Below are 13,718 nucleotides of genomic sequence, written 5' to 3' on the forward strand. Positions count from 1 at the left end.
CAGGGCTGGCCGGATTATGCTGTTTTATCACTATTCACTGTAACAAATATTTAACTGGGTTAATGGCTGGGGTCCAGAAAACGTTCCATCATAAGGATATTTCTAGTAATAGGTATGTACTTTTTTTTTTTTTTTTGTGTTGTTAGGGCTGCGCCTATGGCATATGAAAGTTCCCAGGCTACGGGTCAAATTGGAGCTGCAGTTGCTGGCCTACACCACAGCCACAGCAACGCAGGATCTGAGCTGCATCTGCGACTTACACCACAGCTCATGGCAATGCCAGATTCTTAATCCACTGAGTGAGGCCAGGGATCCAACCTGCATCCTCAGGGGTATTAGTTGGGCTCGTTACTGCTGAGCCACAACAGGAACTTCCAATAGGTATGCACTTTAATAGGACTCAGCATACGGCCCACACTTCCTTTCTGTTTGAGGTCTCAGGAGGGAAAGGTTGGCTCTGAGGTGCCTGCACATGTGTCACTAAGTAAAAACATGGTCCCAGTCCACCATCACATCCTTGTCTTTTGAGTGTGTCAAAGTAGAGAAGAGGCTCCTGCCAGACCTCAGCCTTTCTTCCTGGAGAGCATCAATATTTAGGCACTGAGAATCTAGTTCAGCAATAGCTCCATAATTCACTATAATTAGGTGAAAGTTCTCTTGGACCCTTGTAAAAGTCCGAATCATTGACAGTGACCAGAGAAGGGCCATTCCAAGTGTGAAGCAGCTAGCAGAGGGTTGTGAAGCAGGCCATGGCAAAATGATTTGATGAATCAATACCCATCCTGTGGAATTGGGGTACTACCTGATTATAGGCATTAACTGTGCCAAAGTGTTTGAAAACAGAGTGTCTCCTTAACTGAGCTCCACAGAGAGCCTGTGCTCCTCCACCAGCCTCAATCATCTGCACAACTTAGGTCTTGGCATCAGGAAAGCCAGGCCTCTTCTGACAGGGCGTGCATGTGGCTGATGGATGCAGTGTCAGACACCTGACCCTCTTTCTTTGCTTTGTTTGCTGGGGACCTCATATAGGAATGTCTGCCCTACCACTGGCAACGACACTGCAATTCTGTGGACAAGAGCCTAATTTCAAGTCATACAGTTCAGGGTTCAAGTTCTCATTCTAGCACCTACTGTTTTTGTGACTTTGGACCCGTTTCTTAACCACCTTGAGCCTCCTTTTCTTCACTTGAAAAATATAAGATGACAGTACTCAGCTTTCCATGTTGACATGAGAATGAAGAGTGACAACATATGTGAAATGCTTAGTATTGTGCCTCGCGCAGGGCAAGGACTCAATACACGGGAGCTATCACTGTTACTCAGTTATTTCCAGTTTCAGTTGATTGTCTGACCTTATTTTTCTTTTGCCCTGAACTGATGAACTTATTTACTTATTTATTTGGCTGCACCCATGGCATGTGGAAGTTCCCAGGCCAGGGATCGAACCTGTGCCACAATGCTGGATTCTTAATCTGCTGAGCCACTAGGGAACTCCATGAATTGATGAACTTAAAAATGTCATTCCAGCTTAGCTTAGGATCTCTCAGAAATTCCTAATAGAATGCAATTCAGTGAATGTATTTTATACATGCACATATTTTTGCTTAAGATTATTTTATCCACACAAGTGTTAACTCAAAGTTGTATATTTAAAACCTGTGAACTATACCGGACTTTCATTATTATCCCTCAGGGAGGGGCTAGTGTTTAACTTTAGATTCTTTAGACTGAGAAAGAACCCTAGAGATGACTTTTTTTTTTTTCCACCAAATTGTTCTACAGTTGGGAGATCAGGGGCATGGCTCCCAAATACTCTCCATAAGTGGGTAACTGCTTTGAACTGCATGTTCCAGCTGAGAAAGTCAAGGCACCTGCTACATCATCTCTTTTTGTTTTTAAAATAGATACAATGTGTTAAATCCTTTACAAGTAGAAGACAACTGATACCTGGTGATCTCACAGATGCTCTGGTGTTATCTAGAGATAACTTGGGGTTTGGCAGATCAGCTCCTTTGCTCCCAACAAGGTGACTGCTAACTCTCGATTTCAGTAATACCTTGAGACGTCCCAGAACAGACTGAAGACTATACCGAGAATGATGCCCCCTATGGGAGGTGTGCCGTGTTTTCCTGCTTCCAGTGCAGCCTTGTAGAGCTGTCACAAAAAGAGCCAATGGAGGCCCAGAGAAACATCATGACCTGCCCAAGGTCCTCATCTAGTGCATCTCCTTTAGTTTTTTCCCCACAGCCCTCAGTTCTATGCCAGACACCCAACAAGTGCTCTATTTGCATCATTTGAAAGAGTCTGGATCCTAGACTAGAAGAGGTGACACACCCAAGTGTGGACATGTGTGTGTAAATGTGGGAGCACACATGGCCATACAGTACTCCTGCAGGTCCCTGAGCGCTTCCTTCTCTGTGTAATTGACAATTTCTTCTGGGACGGTTCAGGTATTACTGAAATTTAGAGTTGGAAGTCACCTTTGTTGGGAGCGAAGGGGGATCTGACCTGATCTGCCAAACCCTGAGTTATCTCTAGATAACACTAGGACCTGTGACATGACCAGCCATTAGCTACCAAATGAAAAAACATATATCACTAATAGCTGGCCCCTAAGACCAGGAGGATGTGCCCATTTCAGACTTTTGCCCCAAGTATTCTCAGCTGGTAGTGGTGACCCCATCCCCTATGCCAAGGCTGTAAGAGCCTGTCTCTTCTGAGAAGGTGGGGCATGATAAAGAAGCCCATCAGTCAACTTGCATATGCAGGTTCAGAAAAATTCTAGACAATGTGTTTCTGAAAATTACAAAGTTGGAATGCATATACAGGTGATCAAGGCTCATAACTCACCATGAGCCCAGACCCAAGGAGGCTCAGAGGTATGGGGTCCCCTGCAAATGGCCTGGCTGGAAGGCAGACTCAGACCCACCGTTTAAGAAGTCTCGCTGTGTTTCTAAGACTTGACTGATGTCCTGCACCCAGGCCTGCCGGATGTCAGCGTTGGCGGCTTGCAGGATGACCCTCTCCGAAGTCTCCCTGTTCATGAGCGCAAACTTGCAGGGGTCATTTTCCACGTTCTCCTCCAGGACCAAGTAATTCATCTGGAAGAAACCAGGGTGATTCTTTTCATATCTAAGTGGTTACCAAAAAAAAAAAAAAAAAATCAACCATACATCCCAGTTCCTCAAAGTTTTTCTTTCAGGAGACGGTTCCCCAAAACATGCCCTGGATCTAAAAGCTTCAACAGTTTGGTTTCTGTCTCTGAGTGAATGACACGATCTTGGGAACCCGGGAGGATTGGGATCCCAGGAAAGACTGGCACGTGGTTCCTTACTGTCACGTCTCCTCACAGATACTCAGCCTTCTAGCCCAAGGAGTACCAGGCTGAGCGGTCTTCAGTGTTCTGGATCCTCGCTCCTGCCAGGCCTCTGTCTTAGGGAAGCAGTGCCCTCAGTGTGGCTCTTCCTTGACCCTCCTCATCCCTCGGGGATCCTCACCTTGATGCTCCTCTTGAACATGTAGCCTGGGGTGAGGGATCCCTTCCTGAGAAGTTCACTGAAGATGACAATTTGCTCAAAGAGGAACACACGCCTCTCCTTGGTCCGGGACTGCATGCCGGCATCCAGCTCAATCACGTAGAACGTATCCTGCTGCAGCAGCTTGCCCTGAGCAGTCAGGGTGCCCTGATGGACAGAAGGGCTGGGGTGAAGTAGGTGAAAGACGGGGACACAACCACAGACCTCCGGGTCACAGGACCGTCCCCTCACCTGGGACATGGACAACAGACCTGACAGCAAAAGCCTCAGGCTCTGGTAATACTACTTAGGACCCAGCCAATCATCTAGGGCAGGCCGTGGCCACCTTCCCATTCGCACAGAGCCCTGGAGGGAGGGAAAGAAGGCTGTGGGACCCCTAGGAAGCAGCTCCAGGAAAATAGCAGAAGGAAGGTAAAGTTATTTGCTACAATGATGTTTGGAATTAGCCTGGTCCTTTGTGTATTTTAATAAAAGGAGAACAGAGGAGTTCCTGCTGTGGCTCAGAGGGTTAAGAATCCGACTTCAGCTGCTTGGGTTGCTGCAGAGGTGCAGATTAGATCCCTGGCCAGGAGCAGTGGGTTAAAAGAGCCAGTGTTGCCGCAGCTGCAACTCAGATTCAGCTTCCCTATACCATGTGTGTGACCATGAAAAAAAAAGGAGAACAGAAAGTAGGTAACTCTGGAGCTGGAATTGGCCTTTCTGTCCTTGGAGCTCTGAGAGATGTGCCTGCTCGCACCTTACAGCTTAGGCCAGGACCTGGGGTGCTCTCGTAACCTTGAACCCAGAACCAACCTATGGCCGAGGGGTGATGGAAACAGGGCCACAAAAAATCAGATGAGTTGGGCCCCTCTCTTCTATTATTTCCGAATGGGGAACTTCTGAGGTCTTAGTCTACCGCTATAGATCAACAGGTCATTTGATGGATGATACATAGGGACTATAGATAAGCTGTGGGTATTTTTCTGGGTCTCGTAATTTCCTTAAAATGCCTCCAGTTACCAGACCAATTGACAATAGGCCTAGGAGGTAGAGCCTATTTGGTCTGACAGTTTTTTGTGTTTTTTTTTGCCATTTCTTGGGCCACTCCCACGGCATATGGAGGTTCCCAGGCTAGGGGTCTAATCGGAGCTGTAGCTGCCAGCCTATGCCAGAGCCACAGCAACACAGGATCCGAGCCGCGTCTGCAACCCACACCACAGCTCATGGCAACGCCGGATCGTTAACCCACTGAGCAAGGGCAGGGATCGAACTCGCAACCTCATGGTTCCCAGTCGGATTCGTTAACCACTGCGCCACGACAGGAACTCCTGGTCTGACAGTTTTAATAGACTCTCAGAAACATCATCACATCTGCAGGGGGAATACGGCTCAACCCAGCAAGTCTTCACAGATGCTACGAGAGGGCCTTAGTTTTTCTGCAACAAGAAGATGCTGACATCTGAGACAGTGGCCAGAGGGCCTCCTCTGAACTGTACGCTCAGGTGACAGCTTTTTCACTGTAGTGCAAATGTGGGATTCTCTACATGGTGCCTTATTCCAAATATTACCATCATACGGGTCATTTTCCTCTCGTGTTACTGAGAAACACTTGCCCTCTGCTTGGAAGGTGGTTCCTTATTGTCAAGGTCAGCAGCCAAACAAGCTTATCTTTACCCTGGCCCAAAGTTAATATTAAGCCAGTGACCAGCTCTAAAAGCTCTATTAATATTATATAAGAGCTTGAACTATGAGTTATAGCTTTGCCAGAGCCAAAGGGAAAGCTAGAGGATTTAAAAGGGAGAGAATTTAAGAGAAGGGATAACTTCTCCCTGACCCAAATCCACGGACTTCAGATGGAATGGAAGTGTGTTCACGGTCCTTTCCAGTTAGCTGAAGGAATGCAAAGCAGATTCTCTGGGGCTTGATGGAACAAGGAGATGGCGGTACTTGTTTTAAAAGAGAAAATAACTCCGCACTTCTGTGTGTGTCCTTCCATGAACACATGCACACATACAATGTTGTTCCTGTGAAGTCTGACTTGGGTCAGATGCTGCCCCTCCTGTCAGCAATCAGTTCTCCAGGGACCAAGGGAATGTCAAGTCAGACTCCTGCTCAGAGAAACACAGGATATCAAGGGTGAAGAGCAAACAGATTTACCTGGCTTGTTCAGAAGAGCCTCAGCTCTGGCATAATTACAAGGGAACTTCACCTAGTGTGACTAAAGAAACACTGTCTAGGAAGTCAAGGTGTGTTTCTGCAGCATGACTCTGCTTCGCCAAGGCCTCAGATCTACTGTAGAGAACAGGAACTTGTGAAAAATGAGCAGCAAAAGACCCTCCCTACAGTTCCTGGTGACAACAAAGCAATGGAAGTCAGACGGGGCTACCAGGAAGGACAAAAAAAGACAAGAATTTGGTTCTAGACCATCATGAATCCAACTCATTAACCCAAACCTGAATACAGAATTTCCTAAATTTACTTATATACCAGTCTGTCTTAGGTCTATTCTATTATACCTAGTCTAGTTTAACCAGAAAAAAAAATACCTTTTTTCCAAAAATGAAGAGTGTTATCTTGCAGGATTACTGAGAAACAGAATTCGAAGATTCACATCTTTCTCTAAGGGGGTTCAACAACAACTAAGTACAGTCAATACTTGTGTCAATTTCAATTTTACTGTCTTAGTATTTAGAACGGATTTTTTTTTTTGGTCTTTTTTTGTCTTTTTTAGGGCCTCATCCATGGCATATGGAGGTTCTCAGGCTAGGGGTCCAATTGGAGCTATAGCCATTGGCTTATGCCAGAGCCACAGCAACGCCAGATCTGAGCTGGATCTGCAACCTACACCACAGCTCACAGCAATGCTGGATCCTTAACCCACTGAAGTGGGGCCAGGGATCGAACCTACATCCTCATGGATGCTAGTCAGGTTCACTAACTGCTGAGCCACAATGGGAACTCCCTAAAATAGATTATGTTAGTTAACAAATGAAGTGTGAATATAAACTAACAACAGCCACTTATTAAGTTTAAATTAGGAAAGTCAATTTGCTCTTCAAAAATTCACTGTTAGAGGTTGAATTATATCTCCTCTCCAGTTCATATGCTATAGTCTTAACCATGGTACCTCAGAATATTACCTAATTGAAAGACAGAGTCTTTACAAAGGGAATCAAGTTAAAGAGAGGTCGTTATGGTGAGCCTGATTCAAATATGACTGGCATTTTCATCAAGAGAGGAAATGTGGATACAGCTATGAACAGAGAGAAGATGATGTGAAGATACAGGAAGAAAGCCATGTGAACATGAAGATGGCCATCTATAAGCCAAGGCCTGAACAGACCCTTTCCTCATGGCACTGAGAAGCAACCACCCTTGCCTACACCTTGATTTTGAACTTCCAGCTTCTGGGAGTGTGAGATGATAAATTTATGTGGTTTAAGCCACCCAGTCTGTGGTACTTTGTGGTAATTTGTTACGGCAGCCCTAGTGCGCTAGCATATTCACTGAAACCCATCTTGGTACATTTTGCTGTTTCTTCCAAGACTCGACTCTCCTCTTCAAAGAACAGAAGTATGCACTGTGATGTTTTAGAGCTTTTAACATTCATTTAACTAGAAACCCAGCTACTATACAGAACTGGTTATTAGAACTACCCTCTTCCCACAGAAGTGTTCCATTTTCCCTCTGGTTCTCCTCTCCCTCACATGCCCAGCATTTCTCAAGCAAGAAAGAAAAGGGATGGGGTCTTTGGCAGGTCCACAGTTATAAAGAATTTGGGGTCTTTCCGATCCCCTTGGAATTCTGACTCTGGCTTGGTGTACTTCCCGTGACTGCCCTATGACTGGAAATACTACATGGATGCATCTTCTTGGCCTGTGTTCCAGAGTGGCCCAGGCACAAAGGCACAGATGGCCAGGGAAGGAGATAGAGAGGGTGGGCATAGGGCTTCTAAGGGAAGCTGCCCATCGCCTGGGCTCCTGCTGCCTGGAAGAGAGAGGGCTAAGAAGCTTTTTTAAGGGCTCACCTCAAATCCCTGCAGGCGTCCCAGATTCATCATGTCATTGCAGCGTTTTGGAACAAGGCACATTAACTCCACTGCTTTCTGTGAGAAAGAACAAGGACCGTGAGGACAGGGAGCAGCACTTAGGCAGAGGGCTCAGGGCAATTCTGTGCTGGAAGACAGGGGCCTCCCAGGGGCTCCAGGACCCTAGAAAAGGACACTGGTCCCTGCAGCCCACTTCAGAGGAAGCAGGGATTTTCTGTTCTAGGTCCGGGGTGTTGGTCATCCATGCAGCAGCTCCACAAGAATCACTGACCACATGGGGGGTGGCTGCTCCCCAGACCATCCTTTTCCTACCTTCCCACTTTTGTTTATCCATTTCCTTTCCTTCCTGCATTTTTCTTTCTTCTCTTTGTTGCTTCCTGGCTGCCCAAGCAACAGCTTAGCCTCGCTTGTGAAACACTAGAGGTTTTAACCTAAAATAACCTGCCAGAAGGGTCTGTAATAGCTCTGGCTTAAAATAATCCCCATGGCGACACAGCCTCAAAGGACTTCACTTAGGAAGTAATCCTTGGGGATGGGAGAGGGAGTGAAAATGGAATAATTTATACGTTAGACTCAAATAGTACCTGGATCCATGGATCCATGAATGAAGCTGCACATAAACACCCAATCTCTGAAGGATGTTAGAAGGCTCAAATACCACCTCTTCCCACCACTGGGAGCTATAGGGAGAACGCCAGTGGGGCGAAGCTCTGGTCTGGCCCAGGAACAAATTCCAGAAAAACTCTCAATGTGTTCCTTCACCTTCACCATTCCTCATCCTGCTGAGTTGCTGTTTGCAAGGGGCTCTGACTGTCTGAGAGGAGGCAGCCTGGACCCTCTGGCCTCCAGCGACAATCTTTCCCCTTTGGAGGCAGACCTCCAATATTATCCCTAAGAACCGCCAGCATTACAAGCAAAAAACTCACCTCTATATCTGAACACTCCAAACCAGCCTTCTCGCTGTATCTCAGGAAGTCCTAGCACATGAGTAAGCAGGGAAGGGGGTGGGGAGGGTGAAACCAGTTAGGAAAATCGAGCACTATAAAAAAAAAAAAGTGGAGCATCATAAAAACCCAGATAATGCCCAGAAGACTTTCCTTCCCAACAGAGAGGGCGATGCTTTGTGGTAGCTGAGATATGAAGTTAGGAGTCATAGAGGACAGAGAAAACCCTCAGAATATTCAAGGATTCAGAGCTATGGAAGGGGGGGCGAGGTGAAGGGGAGAGAAAGTGTGTGAATAGGGATGAAAGGAGAATGACGATGACAAGGAACGGGGGACAGGACAGTCAAATCTCTCTTCCATTTGCCTCATGTTTCTATAAGACGAGCCAAATGAGATGACTTAAAATGTAAAATTGGATCAATTTTTAAGTATTACTCATCTAAGTTTTCTCAGGCCTCTCCCTTCTCCTTGTATTCTACTCTGATTTTATGCTCTTAGTATTATACATATTTTTGAAGCTTAGTCTTACATATATATTTTTAAGTCAGTGATGACAACAAAGGAAGAAAGTGATTTGGAAAAAAGAAAATCAAATAACCACCAACTTTAAAGGCACAATAGGCATGCAGTTTATTTGGGGGCAAAGCTGACACAAACAACCAGCAGACGAGCTAAAAACCCATACACGCCCGCAATTAGTTCATAGGAAAGGGGTGGTGGAGACAGAACCTTGAGCTGACCTTGTCCCTAACCCTGACGAAGACCCTTCTCTAACCCTGAGCCAGGCTCACAGCCCTTTTACCTTAAGGAGCAGCTGATATTTTGTTATTCTCTGAATGGGCTTGATAAGGAAGTCGCTGAGCGTCAGCCTTTGATTTATCTCCTGTTTCACCTCCTGGAACACAAGGGAGCTACATCAGGAAAACAGGAGCCAGAGGATTGGGGTGCTCTGGATTGGGGTTCAAAGGCAAGGAGGGCTGGTCTTTGGGTCTGTCAATCAAGGTTTAGAATCTTCAAACCAGGCAATGGGGAGAACCGCCTACACAGTAGCTCATTTGTTATTAATGACATAGCATATCTCGCCATCTCTTTCTTACATGCCAAGCTCTGAAATACTCTCTGTTCCCACCCAGTCTTGGGGACAAGCTGGAAAAAGTATTGTTTTCTTGCCCACTCCAGGGCCAAGTCAGAAATGAAGGGCTTCCCCCAGGAAACAACAAGCCTATGGGCTGGGCCCTCGACTCAGATCTGCAAACACTGTCAAGGGCTCTTTTCAAGTGATGGTGTTACCTCTCCTCTGGCAAAATAAACACTTCAACGTTGGGGCAAAACAGACACTCGGAGCTGCTTGTTGGACCACTGGGGACGGGAGCAGAGGCTACGTATGAGGTGCCTGTGAGCACCTCTGGGAGGAGGAAGGTCCTCAGTAAGCAGTCTCTGGGGACTGGAGAGGAAGAGTGTGGGTTCAATCAGCTCTGGGTTCATGGGAGGAGGACCGGAGCTTCTGCAGCATCTTTGTGTCACAGAGGCATTCTGCAAGTGGGGGCTCCAAAAATAGAACATGAATTGGGGTGCCTCTGCCCCTCTCCCCAGGAGCTCATGGCTCTGTTGAGGCAGCTACCCCTGTCCTGAAGAGGTAGACGGTGCTATGTGGGGCCATCTGCAGATGGGTGACGACTGGTGTTTCTGAATGGGGAGGACTTAGTCTGAGTTTCTTGTCCCCACCCTGGTTCAGCCAGGCCCGAGCAGCTTACTTCAAAGTAGGCGTCATACTCAGCCACGATGTACTCGGAGCGCGGCTTGTTCTGGCAGTACCACACGTAGATGTGCAGCTTCCGCTCCTGCAAAGCCAGAGGGAAAGGCACTCAGTCATCTGTGCCTTGCGCTCAATCTCAGGGCGCTAAGCTGCTCTACACGTGAAGAGAAAGGCAGAGATATGGCCCATGTTTTGGAGTTGCGCCAAAGTGGCTAAATATAAAGCCTAGAAGAGTAAACATAACGGGCAAGAGCCCATCTTCCAAACCAAGAAGGCGAGAAAAAGCCCCCAACAGCTCAGAGAGGGGTGAGAAGGAAGAGCAGAGGAGGGAAGGAACTGTGAGACGTATGGTGAGAGCCTGCTGGGATGGGGAGGGGCACCGGGCAGCACTCACATGTTTAATGAAGAGCTGTGCCAATCTGTCTTGCTCCTGGATGCACTTTTCCAGTTCACCCAGGAAAACACTAAAGGAGGATGGAGATAAGAGAAGGAAGCCAGTTCCTCAGAACTGTACTATTTCTCAATGATGAGATAAATGACAGACAATCCTCCCCAAAGCCACACCCCCAAGGTCAAATGCAGGGGGAGGATGGGAGAGTCCTGGGTTCCCAGGACACCCTGGTCCTCAGGGTGACGTAGCACTTACTCCTTGTGCCAATCATAAATCTGGTGAATATTTCCAAACACGATCTTATCCTTTCCTCGCATGTCCTCAGGGACACCCTTTTCTTCTATTCTCTTCATGAAGCCCTGCAGGGCAGAGGCAATGGTGAGGAGAGTGTCTTTCCCAAGAAGGCTTTCTGGGCCAACATCCCCCCCAACCCCTCCTCCCCTACCCCCTACCCCCCAGCACCCGCAGCCCATGGACGCCCGCCCTGTCTGATAGAAGGGCCAGGGCTTCTGTGGTTTCTCACCACTCAACCAGGACTTCATTCTGTGCAGTGACAGACAAAACTTTTATAACATTCTGGGTCTCTTTCTTACAGACAAAACTTTTATAACATTCTGGGTCTCTTTCTTTGTCTCCAGCCCTGTTAAGGAGGCAAGGCAAAGAAGAAACAGTTGCCTGTTCCTCTCCTATCTCCCAATCCAAGTTAATGATGTCTTTAAAGGCTCAAAACTAGATGTGTCTGACCAAGAAATAAGTCTTCACATATGAGTACTTTAGAGCCTGTAAAATGCTATCATATATGATGTTATTTCAGTGTTAAAAATCAAATGGTAGGTTGCACAGGCAGCATTTCTGCCCACCGGCAGATGAGGAAGCCGGTGCATGGGGAGTTACGTGATTTAAGTTGCACCACTGATGTCTCACGTCCCTGGACCTCACTTTCTAGACTCCCAAGCCCTCCACTCCCAGGCTGGGCTGCTTATGGAGGCTGCTACACTTCTAGTTGTCTCCATCCCACCTTGGAGAAGAGGATAATGCTCCACAAGCTAGAATTCAGGTCCTCTATGTGCCTGGTTAGTCTGTGTATCCAAGCTTCAGGATAGGTGAATATGAATCCCTAAATCAGCAGGTGTCATAGGATGGGGACTTAGAGACCCAAGGTAAGAAACCAGCAGGTGACTTAGATACCAGGCATTTACTTTTAAGACTTCACATCCTTTCGTTTAAGACGATTAACAGCAGGGCTCTAAGCCCTCTAAATTATCCATTGACTTTCTTAGACTGTCTCGGCTGAGTGTCTAAATCCCCCTAAATTAAGCCCCTATGGAGAGAGAGCCGTTTTACTCACGACCACATTGACGCTGAACTGTGGACCTGCCAATCTTGCCTGATTGGTGGTGTTTTCTTTGTCTACCCCCTTGGTAGCAATAACACTCTCCTTAAAGTCTAAGGAAACATAAGTCCCAAGGTTTCACTAAGAGTGACCTGCTTGATCTGCTTAGTGCTCATGGTGGCTCGCTGTGAAGAATTTATGCCCATATATTCTTATATGTGTGTGTGTATGTACACATATACATACACATGCACACACGTATACATACATATATAATGTTAAATACCAATGAAAAGATGAAAAGCTGTGGAGCCAGTAACTTGATCACCTACAACAAGGTGAAACGGATTCAGGTCTAACCCAGAGGCTGCAATGTTTGGGGCCCAAGCCTCATCTAAATCTCTTATAATATTGTGAAGGGAAAAGAAGAAAATTTACCTACATCTTCTGTTTGATCTGTTACCATTTTTCATTTCATTTTTGCAAATACCTAGCAAAATACATACTGTCAAGTTAGACCATCTCGGGACCCAGGTAGGGTACTATGCGCCTGGTCAGGTGACCAAAGACCCACCCTGAGCCATGTACTCACCTCCACCACAATCCCCAAGTCCTTGACATAGTCTTTCTCAGTCTGTACCAGCTCATTCAGGACAAACCTGAGCAGGAGATTAAGAACAATGAGGGTTCCTTTTCACTGTGAGGCAGGAAATCTTTACACAAGTTCACGGTTAAGTGACTTTGGCGCTTCTATGACAAGACTGCGCAGATGCCACACTGGCCATGTGTTGACTGGGGCTCCCTGTACAGGGGGCTCCCGCTGAGGAGCTGAGGGCACTGAGGCCGAGGGGCTTTCCCAGAGGGCACGCAACAGCCAAAGAACAATGTCACCACCCAGTCATCTTCTTCCTACTCTTTATGCTTCCCCCCTCTCACCTCTAACTGAACAGCTGTATCGACACAAGACTAACAGCCACTTTGCAAAAGTGGGTTATGAAAGCTTTGAGGCCAAAGGATCAGCAGGAGGCTTATCCTCCTTCATGTCAGCTCTATTCTCTGCTTAAGATGGAGAGAAAGACATTTGTGTGCTAAGCAACCTTTGGGTCTCAGAGACACTGTCACCAAGTGTTTGAGATACAGAAGTTACAATTATTTAGACAGGTGTCCACAGTAACTGGCCTGCAAAATCCCCAGTCAAGGCCAGAAAGACTGATTGTAGATGGTCCCTAATCACCACTTTCGATGTGGCCACCTCCCCACTCCCAACCAGACGTGGGATTTAACCACTACAAGGACATTGACTTTCTTGGTTTTTTTCTTGTTAACCATTTCCTCTTCTTAGAGTGTTTGCTTTTGTGTTAGTTGCTTCATCTGGGTTTCCTCAAGCTTATGAGACAGTAAATACTGTAAGCTCTGGTTTATGTAGGTGGAAATATTGAGGCTGTACTGCCCAGGATGACAACATGGGCAGCAGAGCTGAGATCTGAACCCAGTGGTATCAGAGTCCAAAGGTTCTTTTCTTTCACTGTTGCCTGCTGCCTGGATAAACTACTCAGACTGGCTCTCTGGAGTCGCTAAGGCATCCAATACTTCTTTCTTTCTGTCCAGATAGTAAAGGGCTGGACCTAAAACACACATGGCTGGGAGTTCCCATCCTGGCTCAGTGGTAATGAACTGGACTAGTATCCATGAGGATGTGGGATCGATCCTGGCCTTGCTCAGTGGGGTTAA

General features: G+C 46.8%; 1 protein-coding gene across 8 annotated transcripts in view; it reads right to left on the bottom strand.

Annotated features, from left to right (window-relative positions):
* KALRN (kalirin RhoGEF kinase) overlaps window positions 1-13,718 on the bottom strand; it is a 697,683-nt gene that overhangs the window by 45,150 nt on the left and 638,815 nt on the right. For all 8 annotated transcript variants that reach the window (XM_047790542.1, XM_047790550.1, XM_047790555.1 and 5 more), the window contains 9 exons: window positions 12,580-12,646; window positions 10,910-11,013; window positions 10,658-10,727; window positions 10,262-10,348; window positions 9,310-9,402; window positions 8,490-8,540; window positions 7,543-7,620; window positions 3,498-3,683; window positions 2,930-3,101 (listed from right to left, as the gene is read on the bottom strand). In XM_047790542.1, coding sequence (XP_047646498.1) covers window positions 2,930-3,101; window positions 3,498-3,683; window positions 7,543-7,620; window positions 8,490-8,540; window positions 9,310-9,402; window positions 10,262-10,348; window positions 10,658-10,727; window positions 10,910-11,013; window positions 12,580-12,646 — 908 coding nt within the window. The remainder of the gene's footprint in view (window positions 1-2,929; window positions 3,102-3,497; window positions 3,684-7,542; window positions 7,621-8,489; window positions 8,541-9,309; window positions 9,403-10,261; window positions 10,349-10,657; window positions 10,728-10,909; window positions 11,014-12,579; window positions 12,647-13,718) is intronic.

Source organism: Phacochoerus africanus, chromosome 1, assembly GCF_016906955.1.
Source record: "Phacochoerus africanus isolate WHEZ1 chromosome 1, ROS_Pafr_v1, whole genome shotgun sequence".
NCBI classification, from domain to species: domain Eukaryota; kingdom Metazoa; phylum Chordata; class Mammalia; order Artiodactyla; family Suidae; genus Phacochoerus; species Phacochoerus africanus.